Below are 13,878 nucleotides of genomic sequence, written 5' to 3'. Positions count from 1 at the left end.
TATATATATATATATATATATATATATATACACACACATATATATATATTAAAATCCTCCGTGAAGGCAGGGGTTTTTATCTTATTTTGTTAAATGCAGTATTTCCAGTTCCTCGTATCATGCACGGGACATAGAAGGCATTCAAAACATTTGTTGAATGAATTATTGGGCATATCTTGTAGAGGGAAACATGATATAGTGATAAAAATATGAACCTCCTATCAGTGCCTGTTTTCTGGTTCAAGTCCCAAATGTGGGCCTGATTTGCTTGATGACCTAGAGAAAATGCCATATTTTACATAGGGTATCTGACGGTTCTATTCATGCCCTTTCCTCTACTCTGAGCACAGAGAATCTCTCTCTGTCTTTTTTCTGTGCCAGGGTCCCCCGTACTGCTATCAAAACCTAGTTTAATGTGACTGCCTCGTGGAGAGTCTTCATGATTAATCAGATTTGAAGACTCATCCTGCTCTGCCCTGTGCATTCACTGAGTGTGATAATAATTGACATGATGGCAGCATTAGGAAAACTTTATCTAAAATTATTGAGACTTATCTTCTACTCTTTCCTTCAGTTATTGTTTCTTGTGATATCCCACTCTTCATTGCCTCTCCTTCCAGACTTGGCCTTTTTCACTGGGCCTAAGAGTTATTGCTGACACTCTCTAGCCCTGCCCTACCCGCTTCCCTTCACTGTTAACTCTGTTATATGACAATTTCTCATGATCTAAGGTGGTAACTGACTCATCTTACAATCACACTACATAACCTAAGAGATAGTTGATGCAAGTGGACAGAATACTGATCTGATCATCATAAGACCTCATTTTTAGAAAGAGCTCTGCCACTAACCAGCTTTGTGAGCTTGGGCTACTCAGTCTCTCTGGGATACCCTTTTCTCATGTATAAAATGTGTGGGCTTGTCTAGATCAGTGTTTCTATAAGTAAGTGCTATAGCACTGATCCATGTATATGTCTTTCAAAAATATGTTCTGGGGTCACATGCATTTGGGAATCGCTATGTACTTTGTCATCTTCTTAAACATTTGCAAGTTAAGGTGCTGACAAGTCCCAAAATAAAGGAAATATTTCTCTTTACCCAAAAGCTGACTTTTATTGTGAGGAGAGGAAACACGTTGGTAGTTGCTTGGAAATCCATGAGGGAATCTCGGTTGAACTTTCTAGAAATCTTGGCTGTAATCGCACATCCCTTTATCTTCAATGCCAGCCGCTGTGGGTATAGAGATAAGTAAGTCAGGATCTTGGCCTTTCATGTATTAAAAAATCAGAGGGTGGACACAAAAATCAGTGTTGTAAAGGATGGCAATTTTAGACTAAAGCTTTGTTCAAATTATAATGGGCATAAGGATTGAGAAGCAAGGAGGTCTGCCCAGAGTAGGGGCAGTGGATAAAGAAGGGGACGCTTCCGCCAGTGAGGTGCCATTTGAGCTGAGCACCAAGGGGTGGTTGCAATAATTCACTAAGTAGAGAAGGTGGGAAAGGATAGTCCAGGAAGAAGGAACAACATGCACAGAGGCATAAAAGCCCCAGGTATATACTAGGCCTGTGAAATAATTTTGTGGTTATGGAATCTAAGAGTGGAGGCTGTCTTGGGAGAGAGGAACAGGAGAAAGTTCTGGGAGATGAGTAGAGGCCTGTTTGCCATGTGCTTTAAGTGCCATTCTATGGAGTCTGAATTTATCCTTTAGGTAACAGGAAACCATCCTTAGATTGGTTTTTAATCAGGGGAATTACATGATCAATAAGTATTTTATAAAGGGAATTGCGGAAAGAAAAGAGAAAATTCTGGAGTGCTAAGATGGATAGGAGGGGGAAAATGTTGGCAAGAAAACTAATTATGGTTCTATTGAAATGGCTCAAGTAAGAGATGATAAAAAGCTGAAAAGCAAAAGGATGAGATGGAAGAAACAGGTTTGAAGGAAATGTAGGAGCTCAACACACTCCGGGAAGTGATTGGACATAAGGCAACAAAGAAAGAGGAATACAAAATGACTCTGCAGCATTTAGCTTGGGCAAATGTTGTGTGATTATAAAATTTACTGAGATAGGAACTTAGAGGAGTGAACTGTTTCATATAGATTTGAATTGGACTGAGTGTTCTAACACACAGAGTAATTTTGCTGTAAAAGCACATCCATCGAATTTTATGTTTTTGGGTTCAATAATGATTTAGCTAAAGACTATATTCTTCTTAAGGAGATTCAGCATCTACAAAAAAATCTATTCCAAACTGGAATTCAGTAGGTACTCAATATATTCTTGTCAACAAAACAGCATTGTAATCTATATATTTCTTTTGATTTTATCTCTAAACTATAAATAATCAATTCTAGGTCTATAAATCCATTTGTTTTTTCATTTAAGCAAAAACTCTCTTCTTTCAGCCATGGATAATCCTATATACATTAATGTCTCAGTAGAAGTTTGTGAAATTATTTCCATTTTCTAGGAGGAAACAGCATAGAGCACCAACAATTTTAGTGATTAAATATTAAGCGATTATTTTTGAACTAATCCTAAATTTGGTCTTAACACTAGATATTATTGTCACTATTACATTAAAAATATATTATGTTTAATAGTCAGGTAATGGGATTGTTTCAAAGACACCTTTGTCAGTGTAAATTAGAAAAATATTCTTTTAGCTAATCAAATTTTTAAGAAGTCCATGCTTGCTTATTGTATAGAACTTCACAAAGATTTTAAAGAATTATTTTCCCCAACAATTTTTGAAGTATACGGTTCTTTTATTTGGGGGAAAAAGAGCTCCCTTTTAGAGGCAGGATGTGGAAACTAGCATGACCCAAACTGTTTACAGAAAAGCAGTCTACACCTCCCTGATTAGGTCAGGGAATTTTGCCTCTACCTGTGCCAGCTGCCTTCTATTAGCACGAAAAACAAATTGTACAATCTATGTTCACTGAACTATGACCACCTTCTCATTCTGAATTTTTTGTCCAAGGGGACCAGAGAATCCAGACACTGAGTTAGTGGAGAGGAGTGTTGTTAGATACAATTTGTCAGAGGAAGAGGAGTAGAGGGCCCACCTTAAAAAACAAACTGAGCTCTCAGAATGGCTACATGTTAGAGAATGAACACAATAGGGACAGTCAGAGAGTAACTCCTGAGAATTTTTTCCCTTTTACATCATAAAGAAATAAAGATAAAAACTAAATGGTCTTGTGATGGAGAGGGCAGCCTCTCCCTCCCCGCTACCCCCAGCTGCACTGCACTGAAGGCGGCTCCATGGAATTGTTTTGAAATAAACTTAGAAGCTTTGGGAGGCAGGGCCATGTTATGGTTGTTCCCACCATTCTGGGGTTAAGGATAAAAGGTTGCTGTGTCTTAAGCCTTCAGACTTTGCAGATTTCTAAATGCATCTTGTTGTATCTAGAAGAAATTTTGCACTCTTGAGAAAAGGCAGTGCAAAAATGAGTTGAGACACAATATCCCTTTATCTCAGGGCAAAACAATCTTATTTCCCTGTAGTTGAAATAGAGGCAGGGGAAGTCGGGTTGTGGTATCTGAAATCAACAACCTCCTATCGCTGTGCCATTCTCTCCCTGCTCTAGCACCACTCCCTTAACTTGGTATCTGTTTACTTTACAGAAGGCAGTTTTGGAGAAAGGATCATAAATATTCTGGCCCAGTACCCTAGGGGCCACGACAAGCAAAAGAACACACCTGCCTAGTGATAGACCTTGTGATATTTAACTGTGTGTGTTACTTTTTTAATCCACTTTAATAACTGGATTATCCACCCTCCACACCCCCAGCCCCAACTTCTTTGCTTTCTATTTCTGCTCTGAGGCCGTGAACACAGAAACCTCTGCAGGCAAATTACTCCAGAGCCATTGCAGAACAATCCTAGAAGGAACGGTTAAACTCACAGCATCTGGATTCCTGATCCTTTTCCGACATGGCAGGTGTGAGTGTCTGTATAAAATATTCTATGTTTATCTTCAACTTCGTGTCCTGGGTGAGTGTTTTTCTTGTAATTATCAATTTTATGCAAGAAAGGGTATCTTGATATAAATATCATAAATGAGAACAGACTCTGCATGAGAGAAATAGGAGAGGAGGAGAGGGTATTTTCCATTTACTTGTTTGGATGTGTTTGTTCTTTCTTTGGTTATTTCAGTAATTGAAAATGAGCCAGTGACTCAAAAAAGTGCACTTCAGGTTCTGTGGGGGTAAACATTTCATAAATGTTTTGATATTGTTACAAAACAATCACAGAGGAAAAAAAATACCCCTTAACTAAAGGACAATTCTTAGTTGTATATCATTCAGGCCTCCCTAGTTTAAGGACCCTGTGGGAAAAATCTGATTTGATTCCATTTGGAGCCTACCTCCTAAATTCTAACCTTTACCTCTGGGTTTGAAACAGGTGGATGGTGGGGTGTGATGAGAAAGACGTGAGAAGAGGATCATTTTCAGAGATCCGAAGAAGAAACAATGGTCATGCTAAACTTTAAAGAGTAACAGTAAAATTACTTAATCATGGAAAGATTAAACTAAGGCACTAGTTTTGTATCAGAAATTTAAAGTTAGTATTTTGATGTGTCATTGCCCCATCTTTTAATCAACAGGGTTTGTGTTTTAGCCAGCTCTTACGTTTCTCTTGAAAGTCTGCAGACATAAGAAATAACAAATAAATTGATAAGCAAAATCTAACATTGGAAAGTTGAAAAATGAAATATGGAAAGGCAAAATGGTTAAGGGATGTTGGATGTTGGGATGTTGGAAAATTGATGTTATCATTTGTAATATAAATGATGCAATTAAAGATTGTTCAAAAGTAAGTCAATAGAAATAGCCCAAAATACTTAAATGAAAAAATTATTTTGTGTACTGGATTAAAAAATGGCTTATGCAGTATAAGCAGGAGAAAGTTCTGGTTTTGTTTTTTTACCTGGTTATCTTTAGTAAATAGGCAGCTGGTATCAACATGTTGGTAAATTTCTGTCCTGTTAAAATAATGATGTACCTAGCTAAACTTAAATAGATGAATATAGTCTTATTGTCTAGAATGACTTTCCATTCAATGTCAGTAGCCCTAATGAGTACAAGTGATATATATTGGTAAAGAAAATAAGTAAGTGAGACTATAAATGAATAAAATAAAATAAGAAAGGTTTGTTCTTTGTACTTCCTCTTTTCCTTAGAAGAATGGGCTGCTTTTGCAAATACTAAATGAAGCTCATGAATATATGCCAGATTTTTAAAGTTTGTTCTGATAAATTTCTTCCCTTGAAATATTTAAAATTGGTTAAACATTGAGATTAGAATATAAACAAAGAAATTCCTATGTACTTTGGTTGGTTTTGCTTTTAACTTTTTATTGTGGAGAACCTCAAACGTTCACAAAATAGAAAAGGATAATCAACCCCATCATCCAGCCCCAAAAGCCATGAAACCATGGCCAATCTTTCCCGGTCCATATTCTCATCCACTTTCCCCACCCCATATTATTTTGAAGCAAATCCTGGATATACTATTTCATCTGTAAATACTTTAGTGTATATTTCTAAAAGACAAATAATTCTTTTTTTGAAAAAATGCACCCACAATGTCATCACACTAAAAACTTAATAAGAATTTTAAAATTGATTATCAAGTATCTATCCAGGGTTCAAATTTCCAATTGCCTCACAAATGTTCCTCTTTGAATCCGAATACAAACAAGGTCCACGCATTGTGATTGATTGGTTGATATATCTTTTATGTCAACTTTCATCTTTAGGTTCTCCATCCATCTTCATCTTTCCCCCACCCTGGAAGTTTTATGTACTTGTGTGTTTGGTTTGTCCTATTGCATTTTCTGTGATCTGGATTTTGCTATTTGAATACCCATGGTATAGTTTAACCTGTTCCCTTGTCTTCTGTGTTATCTCTAACTTAGTAGTTGCACTTGGCAGTTTGATAAGATTCAGGATATTATTTTGGGGGATGGGACACAACTAGCTTATAAGTGATATTTTGTTCTTTCATCAAGAGGTGTATACTGTCTGACCATCTCACTTTTTGTGATGTTAGTAGCTATTGATGCTTAAGAACCTCAACCCATCAGTTCACTGAGTTTCAAACTGGTGACATACTATTTCTATCATTTTCTTCATTTACTAGCTGGAATACTTTCAATAAGGAGAGAGTTAGCATTTACTAATTGGTTACCATTAGTGCCCAGTTTTTATTTTTTAAGAAAGGCAGCATAGGGGCTTCCCTGGTGGCGCAGTGGTTGAGACTCCGCCTGCCAATACAGGGGACACGGGTTCGAGCCCTGGTCTGGGAAGATCCCACATGCTGCAGAGCAACTGGGCCCGTGAGCCACAATTACTGAGCCTGCGCATCTGGAGCCTGTGCTCCGCAACAAGAGAGGCCGCGATAGTGAGAGGTCCACGCACCGCGATGAAGAGTGGCCCCTGCTCGCCGCAACTAGAGAAAGCCCTGGCACAGAAACGAAAACCCAACACAGCCAAAAATAAAAAATAAATAAATTAATTAATTAAAAAAAAAAAAAAAAAGAAAGGCAGCATAAATGTTTCTTACTCTTTACTCAGCAGATTTCAAAGTGATAAGTTTATTTTCTGGTATCATACAACAGTGATAAGCAAGTATTTCTTTAAATATTCTTATGAAATAATAGATTTAAATACCATCACAGTTCTTATCCTCGTTGATGTGCAATTTATTCCATTTTTGGTCAGTGGGAGAGTCTTCAAGTTGGCTCCTGAGTCCTTTTGACCTGACCCTAATAACTTTGATAACTTCTTCACTATTTGGGATGATAAGATGTTCCAGGCTCACTTCCCTATTTCCTGCCCCAGACCTGGAATTAGCATTTCTCCAAGAAGTCTTGATATCTGTTTCTAAAAACCTGCAACCATTGTCTCTTTATGATGCAGAATATATATGAGCCATTTAAACAAGCTGAAATATAAATATGCTAATAAATGCATGGCTTCTACTTTAATAACGTCTCAAAGTCTTCAAACTAGTAACAATCCTCAAATTATGAAAGAGTCAAAATATATCCATGTTGTATAAAAACAGCATACAAAGTGTTGATGGCTGTTTAAAATACATCAGAGGTCAGTATTTCATTAAATAGCTAATGAATAGCTATTCAATAGCTAATAGGAATTTGAAACAGATCTGAATTTTAAACTGAAATGAAAAAAAAGACAGTCTAGGAAAGGGGTATGTTATAGGTTCAGGATTATAAATTTGATATGAGTACAAGGTGAGTTGTAGACATCTGTACAATACTGTACCCAGACATTGTTACTGCTTTCCTGGAGAGCTCTGATTATTTTATGGTTACCGTTATCTCTGTTTTTCTGATAATGAAGTCTTTCTGATGCTACGGATTTCAGTTAGATATTTCTAACTTCCCTTAAAAGGCCTTGTTCTTCCCATCAGCATAGTGATGGGACCTATAATCTTTATATGAGACATCTTGAGTAAGAGCAACAGTTGTAAAGACCAGTGATAACGTCTCAGCCAACAGGTGACATCAATATTTTCATTCACAAGCTAGAGCAGGAGGAGTCTGTGAGGTTAGGGAACCATCCCTATTTCTACTCTCCCCTCTACTCCCAGCCCAGAGTTCTCAGCTGGAATTTTATAATCCTTCATAGGAAATTAGCAATTTGTCACATTTCTAATGTTTACTTAAGCAAATATTTTACGGTCCCACTGATGTGGTTTTCTTGTAGGCATCCATGGCCTTATGTTTTCAAATGAATTCTTTCTGGTGTAACTTTCGAGAAACTAAGCCTTTGCAAAGTAGGGCCAGATGTTGGAATATCTCTAAGATATGCATATGGTCATTTAAGCTAAACATACCAGTTTCTTTTGTGAGAGAACTTGAGATATGCCACCTAAATATGCAGTGATTTCTATTTGTTAGAATTAGTAATTGAAGAAAAACGTGAGAAAGTAAAAATCATTCCTAATCACTCATGCTAGAGTTTGATGCAAATTAGAGTGAATTAGAGGTGCGGTAGATAATAGGTAAATCATAGGTGCAAAACCTATTTCTCTGAGTCTTGTGTCAAAACAGATAAACTGCCCACATTTTCTTACGCTCCTCTTAGATAAGTCAAGCATGGGAGTGTTGTGGATGCTTGGAGTGTCTTAGGGGTCTGGGTAAGCATGGAACACAGGGCCTTTAGCCCACAGATACAGTGGAACCATTGCCAGAGGCAGAGAGCCGTGGAAGGGCTGGCTCTTTATGAAGGAAAGCAGAGTGATGTAACATTACCAAACCCAAATGGGGGAAGGTGAGAAGGAGGAGCCAAGTTGTAAAGCCAAAGGTGTTAGCAACTGAAGGAAGCCAACACATGAAGAGTTTTGAAGAGAGCACAAGGAATTCAGGAATTGAGAGAGTTCAGGAACCAGCATTTCAATGTCATCGTTGTATTTTATATGGTACCTGGGACACTAGATTGGTTGTGCCGAGCGCAATGAAGAGAGTTGAAGCAGAGCAGACATAACTATGAGACAGGATAACTGAAAACTAGGGTGCAATTATATTTCATTCTGATTGAAGAAATCCCCCAAGATAGACTTGACTATGGCTGAAATGTGTGAACTTTGTAAATACAGTGGTTGCCTGCCCCTATGCAGTCAGCTTGGAACTTAAACAGTGACAAAGACACTGGAGCCCAGAGGCTAAGAGCTGAACCTCAGCTCCTTCACCACCAGCTGTGTGGCCCTGGGGAAATTGGTTAACCTCTCTGTGCTTTATAGTTCCTTATCTGTAAAATCGGGATAGTAGTAATATCTACTTCATGGGTTGTTGTGAAGTTTAGATGGGTTAATACATATAAAGAACTCAGAATAATGCTAAATAAATGTTTAAGAAACAGACGTTTCAGCCATCATTGTACAGGCTTTTTTATGAGTCAGGAGTATGAAACCACTCTGCAGAGTGATGAGTAAATTCCAATTTGGATTTTGAAACAGAGGAAGAAATAAAATGGCAAGAATTATGATAAGACAGAAATTCTTCTATCATAAATTAGAAGAATGGAAAGTTGATTTTGAAGAAACAGGCAGACTGAGATTCAAATCCTGAATCTACATTGCTTTGTGGCCTGGAACATGTTCCTTGATTTTTCTTTGCCTCAGTCCCTGCACTTGTTAAACGAGGATGGTAATTTTACGCAGCAGGATCAATGGTGAAGTTTAACTAAGATACTTTATGAAAGCCTGTGACCAAGGACTGACACACAATAATAATTCAATTAATGCTGTTTTCCCAGTTCCAACAATCATATTGCTTTTTAATTTAAAAATATTGGAATCCGGTGTGATAGTATTTTAGTCCTACTCTTTTCCTCCTCTGGCCTCGTGGGGCAAGGAATCTGTGTGGCTGGAGGGAGATGCTCTGAGTCTGGCCTCCACTTTGGGTACTTATCTCAAAATACAGTCACACTGGGGATTAGGGTTTCAACATATGAATTTAGGGGCACATAATTCAGTCCATAGCATATTCATAAGCAAACATCAATTACATAATTTCTTAGAATGCTGGCTCAGACCAACTGCATCCTAATTTCATAAAAAGAAGGATGTCCCATGAGAGCTGAGTGGCAACAACAGTGACTTTCTTCAAAGAGAAACCAGAAAAGGGTAGTGGGGTGTAGGCCTAGTAAGGTTCTGCAGTGTCCACTGATGGCTAACCTGGGGGCCTAACATACCAGCTAATTTCCTTTTACAACCTTATCAACAGAAAGAAGGACATACCTAGATGCTTATTTCTTAATTCATACTCCAAATTATTTAAAACATTATAAAAAGATCAGGGGCAAACCCTTAAAGCCAAACTGGAGAAAGGGCTCAAAGAACAATTATGATGATCAATCTTGTAACAACTGGGATAAAACAGGTTAGTACCAATCATGGCTCTAGACTGATTGTTCCTGACAGAAAACCAATTACTTTTAATTAATTTAATTAGCAAATTATGATACAGTTCTTAAAATATTCTCATCGATAGTTTTATAAAAACATCAGATTAAGATGATAATCATAATAGCTATTCAGATAATGTTATTTTCATTTAAAGCTGAAAGCCAGAGTGACTATTAAGACAAACAATGTAAATCTACCTATGAAAGGAGAAAAAAGAGAAAGAAAAATATCAGTGAACAAATTGGAATAACAAAAAATCCAACTGTTATAAAATTACTGAAAATCACAGAGGGTCTCATCATTTGATATAAATTCTTGCAGGTTTATTTATTAACAAAGAACCACTAAAATAGCATTTATCTCCATCTGCAAATGAAATTAGGATTTAGTGGAAAAGAGGAAAAGAAATAAGGAGAGTTTTCAGGCTCTTAAACTGTTTATTCAAAGATTTGCAGTTTATAGTGTGTGCGTGTGCACACCTATAAGATAATTAAATTGTATAGGTTATTTGGTGATTTGGCAAAGAGCTCTTTGGTAAAAAGCTTTGGTTTTCCATTGCATTTGTTGTTTTGCAGGAGTTGAAGCATGTAGTAAGGGTGGGGCTAGATTAGGAGTGGTGCTGGATTTTTACCATGTGACCGTTGTTATCTCTTGGGATTCCAGTTTCTTTAATCTGAAATGAAGGGCTTGAACCTAGATGAATTTTGAGATCTTTTAGGGAGCATAGGTTCAGCTGCTGTTTGCACTGCCTATTCCTTTCGCAAAGCCCCGACTCTACTCCCAAAGCAAACGTAATGAGAAGCCGTTAAGTGAAACTGCTGTTTGGGGGTTTTGGGCATATGGCCCAACCATGCATGAAAGCAATGATACTACAAAGTCATGGGGTTTGGAGGACTCAGGCATTTCTCTGTCAGAGAACCCTCAGGCCAGAATAGTCTAGAAACTCCTCCAAGGTCTACTGCTGTGTCTGGTATGTTACCAAGCTTGTTCTCAACATCTCTATCTAATAATAGATCTTGGGTTTTTTTTTTTTTTTTTTTGAGGCCGCAACATCTATACCTTAAAAAACAAAACAAAGCTGAAAGACAAGGTTTTTTTCTTACATTAAAGTAAAATGTGTTTCACATTTTATGTGTTGGTCTTGGTCCAAATTAAATAATCTGGTAAAGTCATTAAAGGAATTTAAGACTTTAAATACTGTTCCTCATTGTTCCTCTTCTCTGGGTAAGCTTTACTACCTAAAAGAGCTTATTTTTAAAAGAGCTTATTTGGGTTCAAAAAGTGTCATAAACCCTTGTTGCTTAACTGCAAATTTTGTCAAATGTTCTGCTGTTCCCTGTACATCCTGACTTCTTGAATCTTGAAGGAACGTTTGGTGATTAATCAGTTATTCCCTTCCGTTATGGTCTAAGACAGCTTCTCAAAGACAAACCCAGAGGCCCAATAAGGATATTTTGTCTTTAAACTGTTATTACCTATCTTTTATATGTTAATACCTAGCAGAAACGCAGTTAAGAGTTGAAACATGGAAAACCATCTTTCCCCTCCCCTGCAGTGGATGGAAAACAGATTATTCTTATCAAACTTTCCAATTACAACAGAACATTTTAGCAATTATCTACACATAAATATGCCTCATTTATGTCTTTTAGGTTGTAATGGTAGAATTAATGATAAACCATTGTTACCAGATGGCTAGAGGTGTGTGGAATTAGAGTTGTAGTTTATCTTAGGCGTACTCTAACATTTTTTTCTTTTTTCTGCAGCTATGTGGTACCTCAATCCTGGCAGTAGCAATTTGGCTACGAGTAGGCAAAGACGGTCGAGAGGTAAGTAAATACAAGTTTCTCTGCTGCCAAAGTAGTTTATTTCTCTTATAATGATGAAAGTAATGACAGTAATAATAATAATAAAATATTTCTATAGCATTTCCTTAACTGACTCATGTAATCATTTGTGCTGATCTGTGATTTTATAATTTAATTAAATTTAATCAAAATTACTCACTATGTGCCTGACACTGTGCTAGGCATTGATCAATCCTTCTAGAGAATGGAGAAGATGTTATTCCCCAAATAGGAAGATTGCAATGAAGGAGGAAATGGGAAGGGGCCAAAGCAGAAATTAGCCTCCTTCGTTATTTGCTGAAGTGCAGCCTGAAGTTATCTAGAGGATATAGACCACCTTGCCTCCCCACCAAGAGCAATTTTTGTACAAGGTATTGACAATAATTTGGCTGATTCTCAAGGTGGGGTAGTGATCCAAAAGAAAAGAAGGTGAGAAGTTCTCTTGGAGAAGAAGAATTTGAATCTGTGTTTTAAAGGCAGCAAAGTACAAAGATAGTTGGTAATTACTTGGGGCACATGGTATTGAGGGTAACCCCTTGTAACAGTAAGATGCCGGTCACACTGGTGTAACTCAGCAGTTGACTGGCGATGTCCAGCCTCCTGACACCAAGATAAGATTAGCATGATCCCCTGTGCCCCACCGCACACTGTTCCATGGGTGGCAAAGGTCTTACCAAGATTTCTGCGGGTCTGGAGGAAGTTTAGTTCCTACAATTAATTCTAGCTCTGGTCTTTGGATTCCACACACACTGTCTCTGTTCTGTACCACAGTGTCACAAGTGTGGAAAGAGTGTGTGTGTGTGGGGTGGGAGAAGGGTGAGCATGTGGGAGGGTTGGTCTGTCAGTTTCACTTAACACGGTGCCTGGCACCATTTCCTGGCTCCCCTCTTCCATTCTCCCAGCTCGCTTCTTCCCAGGGGCGTTACACCCCGCAAGTTACGATTCTTATCTCACGCAGGGCAGTTACCTTGTTCTTTGTTATCTGGGCTCTTGCCACTATTCAGGCTCACATGTACTCCTAGGGCCCTTTCAAAGTGTTTGCCTAAATGAAGTTCCCCCTCTCTAAGAGGAATGTTGATTCCTATTTAATAATTATTAAGATATTATTAAAACAGAAATTAAGGTAATGCATTTCCTATTAAAACTTATACCACGGTGCAGTTACATGCCATTGGACATAGCCTAGTTGAAAGAAATATTAAAAGCAAAAGCAAATTGACATCTGTTCTGATTCCCTTTTTAAAAGGATTGGTGTTTTTGGACTTTTTTTTCTTGCTCTCTCACTCTGTTTCTCTCCTTCTTTTCCTTCTTTCTTTCCTTCCTTTTTTCCCTTCCTTCTCTCCTTCCCTCTCTCTCTTTCTTTTCCCTTTCCTTTCCTTTTTCCCTTTCCCTTTCTTTTATTTTCTCTTCTCTTCTTTCCTTTCTTTTATTTTCTCTTCTCTCTTTCCTTTTCTTTTCTTTTCCTTAAAATTTGCTTTCTACCATTAGAGAACCCAGAGAGTCACAGTGGCAATTCGCTGCCTCTTCATTCTGTGCCTCACCATGGTGAAGAAATTGAATGGGGGATAGGTGTGGCGATAGTTGGTAACATTCTAGTCCATCAGGATTTCATTTGTTGTTTTATAGTGATATAAATATATCTGTGACTTCTTGATGCCCTTGGACTCTGGGATTTGAGTCGTAGAGGAGTATTTGAAGATTCTTAGAATCATTTAGAAACTGATGTTTGACTTTGGGGCTCATAATTAAGCACAGAGATTAAAAGCTATTGATTTAGAGGGTGCTTTGGCCTTTTTAAGATGTGTATGCAGCCTGTATTCTATTTTTAAATTTTATTTTATTTGTTTGATATGGGAACATTTTACTTCCCCCCAGTGCTTCTGGTAAACAAACTTGGTGTTGAGCCTAAGAAATCACACACATTGAATGTATTAAAAAACTGTTGTCCTTGAGAGGGTGTTACTGTGAATCTGGGGATAAGAATGACTTAATAGAGCTAGGCAGCATCTTTAGTTACATTTTGACTCTTGTGCTCTGTAAGCCTCTCACCCTAAACAAAAGTCAGTATCTTCCAGGACGATTTTAAC

The 13,878-nt window shown here is 37.6% G+C and overlaps 1 protein-coding gene across 11 annotated transcripts in view; it reads left to right on the top strand.

Annotated features, from left to right (window-relative positions):
• Nucleotides 1-13,878, top strand: part of TSPAN8 (tetraspanin 8) — a 249,805-nt gene that overhangs the window by 210,630 nt on the left and 25,297 nt on the right. For 10 of the 11 annotated variants that reach the window (XM_082351728.1, XM_082351727.1, XM_082351725.1 and 7 more), the window contains exon 6: nt 11,711-11,773. In XM_082351728.1, coding sequence (XP_082207854.1) covers nt 11,711-11,773 — 63 coding nt within the window. Of the gene's footprint in view, nt 1-3,796; nt 4,000-11,710; nt 11,774-13,878 lie in introns of all 11 variants that reach the window. The other variant, XM_082351721.1, reaches the window with a different exon arrangement.

This window comes from Balaenoptera borealis, assembly GCF_965194805.1.
Source record: "Balaenoptera borealis genome assembly, chromosome: 13".
NCBI classification, from domain to species: Eukaryota; Metazoa; Chordata; class Mammalia; order Artiodactyla; family Balaenopteridae; genus Balaenoptera; species Balaenoptera borealis.
This window is presented reverse-complemented; position numbering and strand designations above follow the sequence as displayed.